Raw genomic sequence first — 12,624 nt, 5'->3', positions numbered from 1 at the left:
TTTTACAGGAACTATATTATTCCAAAAATTGTTTGACGTTTTAAGTAACAATAAATTTATAGAAAAATTTTCAATAAATTTATAGAAAAATTTATTGTGACTTTATTAACAATGTACCGAAATCTTCCGTAATAAAGCCGTTACTTATATGAAAACGGAAGTTAATTTTTTGGCTCTTGCAGCTAATTTGAAACTAATTCCTACGAAATAAATTCTTTCTCACATTTTGACATTTGGAGGATTCTAATGAATTTTTATGAACTTTTTTTTTTCATGTTTTTATTTTTAATTTTTGGTAGAAGGTAATGAGGAGGGGAAAAAATTCAGAAAAAAAGTCAGCATTTCATTTTAGTTTTTAAAATTCTTTATTGGAAACTGTGAGTGGCGTATAAGAAGTTGCATGTGAAGAGCGACGAAAACTTTTTTCAGTCATTTCTCTTGACATGGTTTGTTTACACTTGGAATTATTACACAGATTTGTCAATATACGAGTATAATACGGAAATTTGTGTGGCATTTACACAGCAGATAAAAATAATTTATTTTTCTATATGTTCCTTGAAACAATTTCTGACACTCTTACATAAACGAACACGTTCTATTTAACCTTTAAATGCGTAGCTTCGCAAGAAAGGCCCCTTTCTTGTAAAGGGTCATTTAGACATTCATTAATGAGCTAGTTTGGCCATCAAAATTCAGAATTTCCTTTGCACGTAAGGTGAGGTCATATTCTTTCCATTCAGTGTTTTTAATCTGCCGGTAGATGTCCCAATTAACGACAACAAGTCTATATTTGTTGCGAAGCCTGTGTGGCCTGTGATTTCACTGATTTGTTGAAATGCTTTGTTTGCATTTCTTTTTTTCTTTTTTTTTCATCTTGAAGTTTGCAACCTGAATTTTTTTTTCTTACTATAGTGTGAATCACAAAAAAAGGTAGTTATATATACATGACCGTAATATTACTTCAATACATTTATTTTATGTGCAATTTTAAGGCTGTATACGGCTTCTTTAAGGCCCCGTATAAGCAGTGCAATTCAAGGTACATTTGTTTTATTGGTTTTTCAGACTTTCTATACGTATCATCAACTATGAAAAAAAGTATCAGCTCGAAAAAAAAATTGAGCACTAAGTGTTAAACTTGTGAAATATTAATTTTAGGTATAGAAAAAAATATATTTTCTGTCTTACTCGTAGCATGATCCAATGGTTCGATTCCTCTTCAAATCCTTCTTGTTTTTTTTACGGTAAAATTTCGGAAACCACTTCTTGTTGGGTGCCATCACTTCACCTACCACGCACAAAACCGAAACGTAACATCAGACCGCGAGTGTCGAGCAAGTATTTGCTCGTATCCTTCGGAAACTCGATCTGTATAAAACTGACCGTTTAAGTCCATCCTCGACCTCAAAAAAACTACAGCGCTGCATTTGTTCGTCGGAAAAGAAAAGACAAAAACAAAAGAAAGAGAAGAATTCCGAGTAGTATTAAAAAAAATCTTTATGCAACCTTGACACCTGCAGACAGCCTTTGGTGTTCAGAACATTCAGTCAGCAGCAGTTAAGTTCTAATCAGGCTGAGTGAAGCTTTTGCCCCGGCCAGTTGTTTCAGCCGATTCTCTGGGGAATTCCACTGCCCACGCGTGGACTATCATTAAGTATATCTCGCTTTATAAAAGCCGGGATATATTTCGTTATCATTGTCCGAGGAGAAATTGCCGTCGCCAGCGAAAAAAAAAATAGAATAATCCTTTCTTTTCTAAACCGTATACGTAATGATATGGGTGAAGGTGAAACTAGATAAAAAATAAAGGTATATTTCACAGCTATTATCATTTATGAACATTACGAATACAAGAGAATAGCATCGCACCTGCTACAAACACTTTTTAACAACATGAAAAAGGGGGCACTGACATAATTTTCGTGTACTTCGATCCAGAAATCGGTATCTCTGTCCTCATTATCAACTCCGATGTGTTCATTATTCCACAGTCATGGCACACGATTTTTCATTACATTACCTGTGCCGTATTAATGAGATAATTGCAGCCTACGCCACTTAATGTGATCACATCAGGGCTTAGAAATTCTGATAACAATAAACGAACGATAACTATATCCTTGAAAGTCCTATTTGCAAGTATGGTGGTCACACAGCCCGCTTAACCAAGCGGGACGTATCGTGAACGAGTATTGGTAATATGGGACTATGTTTTTATTTCCCGCATAATTGGTTGCAAAATGTTCAATCTGATTCCATTTCCCACCTCCCTAAAGCTTCTTTTTTTTTTACGATATTTCTTAAATGTACACAATACGTTTTATTGATCCCTTGAGAAAGTCTCTCGGAAAAAAATTTTGAAACTGGTGAACTGAAAGAAACTGATCAAGAACTGGAGGGAAGCGCTTTTTTTTTTGTCATACATTTGCCTCCACTATAGGAAGGCTATTGCAAAATCGGTTCCACGCGTACATGAATTAAAGCGAATACTACAGACCGATTAGAGAGGAGAAATATCCTCCGGAGAAAGAGAAGAAAAGTGAAATTCATTACATAAAATTTCGAAATAAAATTCTGGAAATGTCTGTATGTGAAGATGAATACACGCTGCATATCATCTTGGCTGGAATATTTTGAACGAAGTAAATTATTTCTTCAGGAAAATAAATTGAAAATTAAAAAAAAATCTCTCTGCTGAAAGACATTTATGTTTTTAATGCATTTTTTGAGTATTAAAAAGTGATTTGTGTGTGTGTGTGTGTGTGTGCGGCACCGGGAGCATTAAAATCACTAATGTATTAAGTCCAAATAATAGATTCTACCGTGTATTTCTGTAGAATTACTTTTTATTGAAATAGAATATCAATTACTATATTTTCTGCAGAAATTCGCTGTTTTTATTCATAGAATCTTACGTGAATGGAAGAAAATTAACTCGGAAATTTTATTTGCGCTTTTATTTTATTTAATTTTTTTTGGTCAGTCACTGACTTTGTGTACAATCTCTCAAAGTACACGTATCTTTTAATGAACATTTCATGTTTTTTTAAAAATGTTTTTTTTTTTTTTTCTGTTTATGAAAAGTAAGGCAGTGAGAAGTTTACTGGAATTAGAAATACGTTTTCTATTCGAAAATCAGTTTCACAAAGTGCAGGTTGTTCCATGAGATCGTAAATAGTTTAAACATTCATAAAAATGGAAGGAATTGGTATATTTGAATGAATAGGTAGGGATATGTAAATTTCGTATTTCGAAACAGATGCGATGAATGCGAAATTTGTGAATCTGAGCGAATAAATGCGAAAATTCGATTTTTTTAACATTCTCCCAAGAAATCTCGATAATTTCCAGTTTCTAAAGCAAAAATCGGTCATAATTTTGCTCAGTATATATGAGCCTTGCATCCTATCATGTGCTTAAATGCAAATATTCTCTAGCATAAACAAGATCACTTTGTTGCATGCGTTTGTTTTGCAAAATATGTACCTGGTGCAGGGTGATTTTTCCTTCGGTTTTTCGAGTTCTAGCTCATACGATTTCAGTTGACTTTCGCGTTTGAGTTCTGTGAGAAAATTGTGGAACTGGTGCACAGTATGGAACCATCAAACTATCCTTTAGCGCAACTTTTGTGGAGTAAGTTTACAGTCTTTGAATCTTTGGAGCGCAATTGAATTTAAAAAAATTTTAAATGTGAAGTTTTTTTTGACGTGAATAAGTCTTTTTTAAATCATCTGACAGTACTGGGAGCAATCGCAAAAAGTTGCGTGATGAAATTCCTTAAGCACTCGTACGCTGAGGAATTACCTATCATAAGTTAAAAGCAAAGCTAGTCATATGCACATTTAATGATATTACTCCGGTTTCCTCTTCCCGTTTGGACACCAGCTTCGCTGCCTTGTTTCGTGACAAATTGCTTTATGCTACATCTGGAGCAATTTACAACGAAAATAAGCGACATTAGTATCGTTTGTAAGCTATTCCGAGCTCTTACAATGTAAAAAATTTTAAAAATCAAATCTCTCTTCATAGCTTGAGCCCCGTGTGCTAACAAGGGCACGCGTAGCTCTTCTCTGCCCCCCTTCAACCATGTCTATGTCCCTCTGTAGGTATGGTTCTCCAAAACCTTACAGCATACTCCAGTCCAGGGTGAGCTAAGCCTCCGAAAAGCAGAAGAATGACTTTAGGAGAACACGGAAGAGACCCTTTTGAAAATGAAACCGAGCATTCTATTCGATTTTTTGACCTCCGCTAAACAATGTTCAGAAAACCCAAGCCGCTCGTAAGTGAGAATTCCGAAATCGGTTACCCTAGTTGCATCCGGGATAGTGACACCATTCAACTCGTAAGATAAACGTGGATTGTTCGAACCAAAATGAGAGACCGTGCACTTGTCAAAGCTAAACATCATGTTCCATTCATTTGGCCATGCTCCAATCCTGTTTAGGTCGGTCAGAAACAACACTCTATCCCTTTGATTTCCGACTATCCCCCCCCTCATCTTCATATCAACTGCTAATTTGCTAACAATCCCATCGATAAAACAATACATGGCAGAATATCACATTAATATTTTGGAATGATACAACCAATAGATTTTTAGAAATCCAGTATAAATTTCAAGAAAATGGCAAAAATATCACTCATCGTGAAACGCGTTGAAAGTTTTCATTCGCGGATTACTTGCATGTAAAAACGTAACACTAAAGCGGGAGCAATAAGATCTGTTTTGGAATCACAAGATAAAGGCTTTTAAAAAACGAAAAACAAATGGACTTCCAAATTGACGTTATCAACCGTTTAAAAATGTCAAATACTTTAAACGATTCTGCAATCATTTCTTTCAGTACCGTAAAATGGTACAACTTTGTGCCAAGGTTACAACATTGGGCCACACACTCTTTCTAAACGTCAACGCTTTCTAGCGATGAATGGTTGCGAAAGTAGATGTTCGGAAAAAATATTGGTAGGAAGGTACATGTATGTAGAGGTAATATTGGGAAAGAATAGCCTTTATCCCGCGTGTTTATCAGAAAATTATTGGTGATTTGCAAGTTTTTGTTGTTCATGGAAAATTGAAAAGTCTCCTTTGGTTAGACCATTCAGGGTTTTCTGAGAGATCTGGTAAGTGTGTATGTGTGGTGTGTTGTTTTTTTTTATATTTTATCTCTACTACAAATTGGTGTATTGGATGTTTCTAAATGTTTTTGTGTTTACCTGTAGTATCACTTTTTATCAATAATCAGAACTTTATGCCACCAATTTTTTCCCCAATTTTCATATTTTTATCTCTTTTTTCGCTAATCGGGTTGAAAGCCGAGATGAAGTTGAGAGTGTCCACTTATTTGATGATGTAGAGAAGAGTGTACAAGGTGATGCACAAAACAAAAGGATGAAAATATTTACCTTATTGTGAAACATTATGGAAAGTTTTATTCAGGACTGAAGGTTTTCAAGCCAAACGACGAAGGAGATGTACTAGTTTCCGCTATGGTGAAGAAAGGAAAGTATTGGACACTGCTGACACCCTGCTGACATCGACTGGTATCAGAAAAATCAAATTGTAAGCGAAATAAGTCCACCAGAACAGGCGGGCAATAGCATGTACATAGTTGACATGAAACCGTGAGTGCTCTTCATAAAGGGGTTTGAAGTTGTTAAAGGTAAATATATATAATATATATATCACACCTACCAAAACAATTCCTCAATAAAAGAATTTTAATTAAAATTGTTTCATTGTTCTCTATCATTTTTCATTCTTCAATTTATAAAAACATTTATAAAGTAAAATAGGGTAAATAATGTTTGGAGGGTTTTTATTAAAGCAGATACGTTGAAACGATAAAAGCAGTGACATGAATGTGTCAGATCGAGTTTATAATACATTTTAAAGGCAGAAAAAAGGATGGCTCAAAGTTGTGCCGCATGAAAAAAATTCTTCCCTCCCCTCCTATCAAACAGATTATTTTTCCAACACACCATTCAATGGGTGAGATATATAGGTATAATGTGTAAAACATTCAGACAAATAAGTGCATAATTGAAGGAGATACTCTTTAAAAACCTCAACAAATCCGCTTAAAGTTTTACGGTAATTCTGGAACAATTTCTTCGTCTATAAAGTCATTTCTTTCTTCAATTTTTAAAGTAATTTTTTTTCTTTAGTTCTGAAAATATTTTTGACTATATAAGAATTTTCATCCATTACGAATTTCTTTTTCTTCAAAAATTCTGAAATAGTTTCTTTCATAGAGAAGAATTTCCGTAGATATGAAAATGGACGTGACATTTTTTCGCTCCTGAAAATTATAAAACCAAGGCCCCGTGCCCCCCACACTCATTTTAATAGTAATGTACCAAATGCACAACGTTACTGATGAATACTGTAGAGCCAGACATGGCCCAGGCTCTATCCCATGGAGGATATAAGAACATCACCCCGAGGGGTTAGGCCACGCTGGAGAACTGATGAATACTGGAAAGCACCTCACAGTGCTGACAAGACCCCAGTTTTGTTTTTACACAATAACTTCACTACAGAGGAAGCACGCCAAATAAGGGTCCGGCCCCAGCAATGTCAGAATTGACGAAACAAATAATTCCAGAATGAAAGAAGCAATTTTGAAAGTGATGAAAAAAATTATTTTAGAATTTGATGAAATTCAGAAAAGATAAAAATTTTGAACATTTTGGAACCTCTAAAAATAATACGAAAACATCCCGACAGCGACGAAAATCAAGCATTTCAGCTGTCGACATCTCGATAAAGTTTTGTGCAATTGTTAAAAATGTAATTAATTATTTTAATTTTAGTTTTAATTTTAGTTTTAATTTTAAAATTTTGTTTTAATTAATCAAAAAAATAAATAAAAAACAAATCAAAAAAATTGTTTTAATTTAGTTCAATTAATTAATTAATTAATTGTTAATTTCAATTGGGTTTGTTTAACTATTAATTTGTTTAATTATCGATTTGTTTTTTATCAATTTTTTTAATTGTTAATTTTGTTTTCTTACGGTATAATAAAGGCAAAAATCTGAGTACTTGATATTTTTTTCGATCGAGGAAAATAATTGTATAATTTCCAGATTTTCCCATATTATTAAAATTTTGATGGCAAAACTATCGTAGATAAAGTTTTCTCCTTTTTTCTCAATCATATTTCATATTTTACTTCGACTCTATAGGATGAGCCATAGCATTTTTTTTATTCATTTCTCGCACCCTTCGTAAAACATCCCGCGTATGAAGACATTAGGCATTGCCTATTCGTACAATGTATGTAATGAATTTTATCTATATCTAGTCGAAATAATCGCCGTAAGAAAATAGTTTATCTCATAATAATGTGCTATAGCGATGATTAGAGAGAGAGAGAAATCATCAATTTTTTTTCTCTCTCTCTCCCTGTTTCTTTCATATATCGGTAGGTCCGAAAATGTGGCCGAATATCGAGTAAAGTAATAAATGTCGGTGTTTCTATGGAGACGCCCTAGTGCGAAAAGAAAAACACCCATCAGCAGATGGTTGAGTAAACAACGCTAAAAACCAAACTTTTACAACCAAATCGACGCCGACCGATCATCGACTATCAACTTTTTTCTTTTTTTTCCCCGACAGTGCGAGTAAACCTTCATTCATTTATGATAAAGGAAATATTAGGTCACTTGCTCACGACTGAATCTGTCTAGGTGACCGGAAAGAAGACTGACCAAACATACGTACACACGCATGCACACTACAAACCAAACATTCGTATCAACGCTTTCTCTTCTTTGACGTTTTACGTATATTTTGTATACTCCAACTTCTATTTATAGCTCGACTTGAGTGAGCAAACTTTTACTTCAATTGCTAAAATCATCATGACACTTAGTTGTGATCAGCAAAATGCTTACAGGCGGGGAGATTGGCATTTACTGTATGCACAGGACGTCCAGATAATGATTATACAATTTTGAAGGTGAATTTCGGGAAAATGGTGAGTGATAGAAATATATCTGTCTGCTACATTTTTAATGGAGAGACGATAGGTTTTGATCAGAAAATTTTGCAAATTAAGAAAAAATTTTGCCGATAGTTGCGCGGAGGTTGTGGGAAAAAATTAAATTGCTATAGTTTTTAGGAATATTTATTTGGGGCGAAGGTTGGCCTAATATACCGTAATTTTCTGTTAATAATTCGCAGAATTCTCTTCGCTACTGTGAGAAAAATTGTCATTTTATAGTCCGTAGTGATACCTTCAACATTATACTTACGTAACATGAAAATTCAAGCATTCACCATCTTGACTTAAAAATACGGGAAACAGATGGTGGTACCTGGTAGAACACGAAAGAAGCACAACTCTGACCACATAAATGCGTTTTAGGGGCATATACATCAGACCATACATTCCGGTATGTACCAATTCGTTAGAAATTCCGCAGAGAAATGTGTGCGAGGTGTATGTACGGTCAAATAGCAGTAATCCGAGTGCTGTATAACTACGAATGCGAGCCGATCATTGCATTAAAAAAGTCTTGCCACAGAGAGCAGCGGACCCTACACAGTTACAAATATTCATTCATCGGACTTCACGCATAATTTAAAATATAGGTGGCAGTACTAAGAATTCACACAGAACACTAGATGGCCACTCAGACTGTTAGGTACACATGCACACTTCTAGCACTACTCACTCGGTAGCATATTGCCTATGGCAACAGACTGGAGTTGTGCTCGGTTCGGAAGAAGAAAAAAAAGCGGTGTGTAATCCGCATGTGAAAATTTCATTCATCAATAATAAAATTTTAAAGAATGGATAGGGTTATTTTTTTATGTTTTTGTAGTAACAAATGTCAATTTTTTTTTCTACCTACATCTATACTCCATTTACAAATCGTTCAAAAATGATTGAAAATTGCTTAAAAATGCTGTTTGCAATTAAGTTAATTAATTTTGAAATTATTCATTTCTATTTCACCTTTTTATAAAAAAAAAACCACAATACACGTACAGGGTGTCCTGTAAGTACTAATGCTCATCAACCATCCATCGCGACGTAGGGGTATAGATTCAATTTAAAAATGCTAAAAAGGCGTTCAAAAATTTCCCTCTACCAGTTCTGAGAGTGAAAATACAGTATGTAACATAATAAAGAAATTAAATTTTTGTATGATCCCCTCCCCTGTCCTCTAACTTCCAATTAGAAAGTTGTTGCCCTGTCTCTCCTGAGGTCAACCAAAAAAGAATTCCAAGTTTCTAAGTGCAATATTCACTTAGATATTCGAATTCAAAATTTAGAAAAAGTTGAGAAAGGGCATCATAAATGATGGAAAGGAACGTTGTCCGTTTGTTTTCTGCTGCTTTTTCATAACTTTTCTCCGCCTTTTGAATTTTACAGATATTTCCCTTAGAAGCACGGATTTTTTTTCTGTTGGCCTCAGAAGATACAAGGCAACAGCTTTCTATTTGGAAGTTAGAGGACAAGGGGACCGTATAAAATTTTTTTTATTTTTTTACGCACTGTATTTTCATTTCTGAATGTTTTTTGAGCATTTTTCAAATCGGAATCATACTTCTACAACGGACGGTTGATGAGATAAAGGCAGCGTTATCACTTATAGGCCACCCGGTATAATATTAATGATATGTCAAGTGTACTTGATTTAACAAACTGTTGCAAATGTGGTGGCCTTTTGGCTTCCTGCAAGGACTGGTTTCCCTTGTGGCCATTTTGTTTTTGTACATCAATTTGCGTGTTATTAAATTGAAAAAGGTAAAAAAATAATGCCATGTGCAAGGGTTCACGAGAGAAATCTTGTTAATTAGAATATTTTTTCCATAAAAAGTTACAATATTATTACGCTGATATGAGATAGTTAGAAAACATCGTTTCTGACTGTAAGTACAATGGTTTTGACTTTCTACTGATTAGGGTTGGCAGGTTACAATGTTTCCATGAAAATATAATGTGAGAAATATTCTATAGAAAATAACTGTATAAAAATTGATCTGCATCTCTCTGAAGATAAACATTTTATTTCTGTATTATCATTATTAATCTACTACTACTACTTAATCGTACTTACACTTCGTACACATTCCTCTACGGAATTTCTAACGAATTGGCACATGCGTGGAATGTAAGTGTACGTATATGTTAAGTTTCAAAGTGCCTGTGTTTAATTTAACGTGAAGTTTGTTTCTGTTTAATGCGTGTTATGTGTAGTGCTGTTATCTGCCATCAATTTTTCTAACTATGAGTGAAGTGTAGTTGAATAATTGTACCGTTGTAGGCCTGTTGCTCTCTGTGGCGAGGCTTTATAACGGAGAGATCGGCTCGTGTTGATTTAATCATTATTAGTCCATCGAATTTTGTAATTAGTGACCATTAATTACTTCGATATCAATGATTGCAGTTGATTGTGTTATCGATATATCACAATAATGTTAATTCGATATTCATTGATTCCAGAAAATAGAAAAATCACATTTTTTTCTTTTTTGCTTTCAATATAACTTGTTGAATGTTTTAGGCTTATGTTGTGCTTTTGTCTTATTTCATGTTAGTCCTTAATATTGTTTTTTTATTATGTTATATTTCATAATTATATATATCATTCAAAAAAATATTGAAAGATTGATTGCGTGAATTATATCATACTGCTACTAAATGAATTGGTAGTTATAGTACATATATATTATTTGTAAAAGTGCAAATCGTTGATAATCATTTCATTAATTTCGTATCAAGAAATTTTTTTGTTTAATTTCGCCTATATAAAAATAGTATAAAAAAATCTATATAAAAAAATCTATAAAATGCCTATATAAAAATAGTTCAATGTATCAAACACGAATTTTTAAAATTTAATAAATAATTTCCATAGGAAATTTATAAATATGTGAAAAGTTTTCACTTTTCATTAAGAACTTCTATATTTATTCTGCGTACAATATATTTCTCTCTATACCTTTCTTGACAGAAAATAAAGCAAATTCAACAAAATCTTTAACAAAAATTTCATTTATAAGATATATATCCATCATTATCGGATATTAAACATTTTAGCATGTGAACTAAAATTTATTTGTAATAAAAATATAAGAACAAATACCGACTGAGGTGTAATACGAGAATAGTTTTAGGTACGAACTATTTTAAATTGTTTTGGTTAGAATATAGAATTTTAATCGTAAACTATTCAAAAGTTATCAGTCATAAATAGAATGGAAGTTTAAATAAAAATCAATAAGAAATCAGAATTAGAAATGCATAAAAAATTGAAACGAAATGCATGGAAATTGAAACGAAATGCATTGAAATTGAAACGAAATGCATTGAAATTTGAAACAAATTGATAAAAATCGAAGCAAAATGCAAAAGAACTTGATTGAAATGCATAAGCAACTGAAATAAAATGCCTAAAAAAAGTTAAAATAAAAATTCATAAAAAATAAAAACAGAAATTTTAAAAAATTGAAATAAAATCCATAAAAAAATTAGTACAAAATTCATAAAAAAAATCAAAACAGATATGTTTGAAGAATGAAATGTATTGCATTAAAAATTGAAACGAAATGCATACAAAAGTTTAAAATAAAATAATAAGTATAAAAAAAATTTCAAGTTTATTTGAATACTAGTAATTTTAAATAATTGTACAATTTTTGTTTTTGAAAATACTCACAAGCTATTGGAATTCGACATTATGGCAGCAAGAGACATCGACGGAAATACGTTGTTTTCTCTTCAGAAAATCTTTATGTATATTTGACGGATATTATTATTATACATAAAGATCCGGTGAATTTCGTACAATTGTTTAAAATAAGACCTTTAACCGGCATCCTAACTAAAAACACGAGTAGAGAGTGAGTATGGTGCTGCTACATGCGGAAAAAAGTTTCCGTTTTTGATCCGATAAAATACTCCGCTCACTTTTGTTTGGTGTGACGAGTAGCGACCTCTGGTGGATCGTGATCCGGTAAAAACCACCACTGTCAATCGTACATATACATACACACAGACACCTGTTCTATACCTTTTGTTCGTGATTATAGATTATAATTTCCAGATGCACAATACTATCACGCAACCGATGCAGTTTTATTCTTTTATATTTATCTACCCGCTGTATAATAATAACAGCGTCTTTTTTGTCATTTCAATTTTCGGTCCCATGTTTTCTATTGACCTGAATCGCTATTAATAAACTGACTCGGGTGATTGAAGGGGGGATCCCCCACCAGTTCATAATTACATGTAATGTTTGCGCGATAATGTATTTACAGTACCCGTATAAGGGGGAGATGCCCCATGCATGCAATGACGTGAATGAACCGAAATAAATTAGATCTGCAAAAATATTGTGCAATGTGTAATTTTTGCAGGATTTTTCTTTGAATACGGTTCAAGTCCTTCAAGTCCGATGTAACGAGTACGGCTTATAGCGAGAATCTCACTATAACGAATGATTTGCACGTGATTGTCAAACATTTAATTTAAAGATACAAAAAATATTCGGTTATAGCGAGTTGAAAATTGGGAAGCAGTCGGTATTACGTCGGGAGAATTCTCAAAAAAAAAAAAAATGCTAGTTTTTCCTTCTCTCTCTCTCTCTCTTCGGGAATTG

General features: G+C 33.2%; 1 protein-coding gene across 1 annotated transcript in view; it reads right to left on the bottom strand.

The window, feature by feature from the left end:
• The window catches only part of LOC149076495 (kinesin-like protein KIF12), a 63,193-nt gene extending 51,287 nt beyond the window's left edge, over positions 1-11,906 (bottom strand). The window contains exon 1 of the mRNA XM_089244070.1: positions 11,680-11,906. Within this exon, the coding sequence (XP_089100196.1) occupies positions 11,680-11,717 (38 nt within the window). The 5' untranslated portion in view covers positions 11,718-11,906. The remainder of the gene's footprint in view (positions 1-11,679) is intronic.
• Between the last annotated feature and the right edge of the window lie 718 nt (positions 11,907-12,624).

Source organism: Pholcus phalangioides, unplaced genomic scaffold (assembly GCF_987345545.1).
Source record: "Pholcus phalangioides strain wild (caught in Gottingen) unplaced genomic scaffold, Ppha-v1.0 ptg000015l_1, whole genome shotgun sequence".
In the NCBI taxonomy this organism is placed as follows: Eukaryota; Metazoa; Arthropoda; class Arachnida; order Araneae; family Pholcidae; genus Pholcus; species Pholcus phalangioides.
This window is presented reverse-complemented; position numbering and strand designations above follow the sequence as displayed.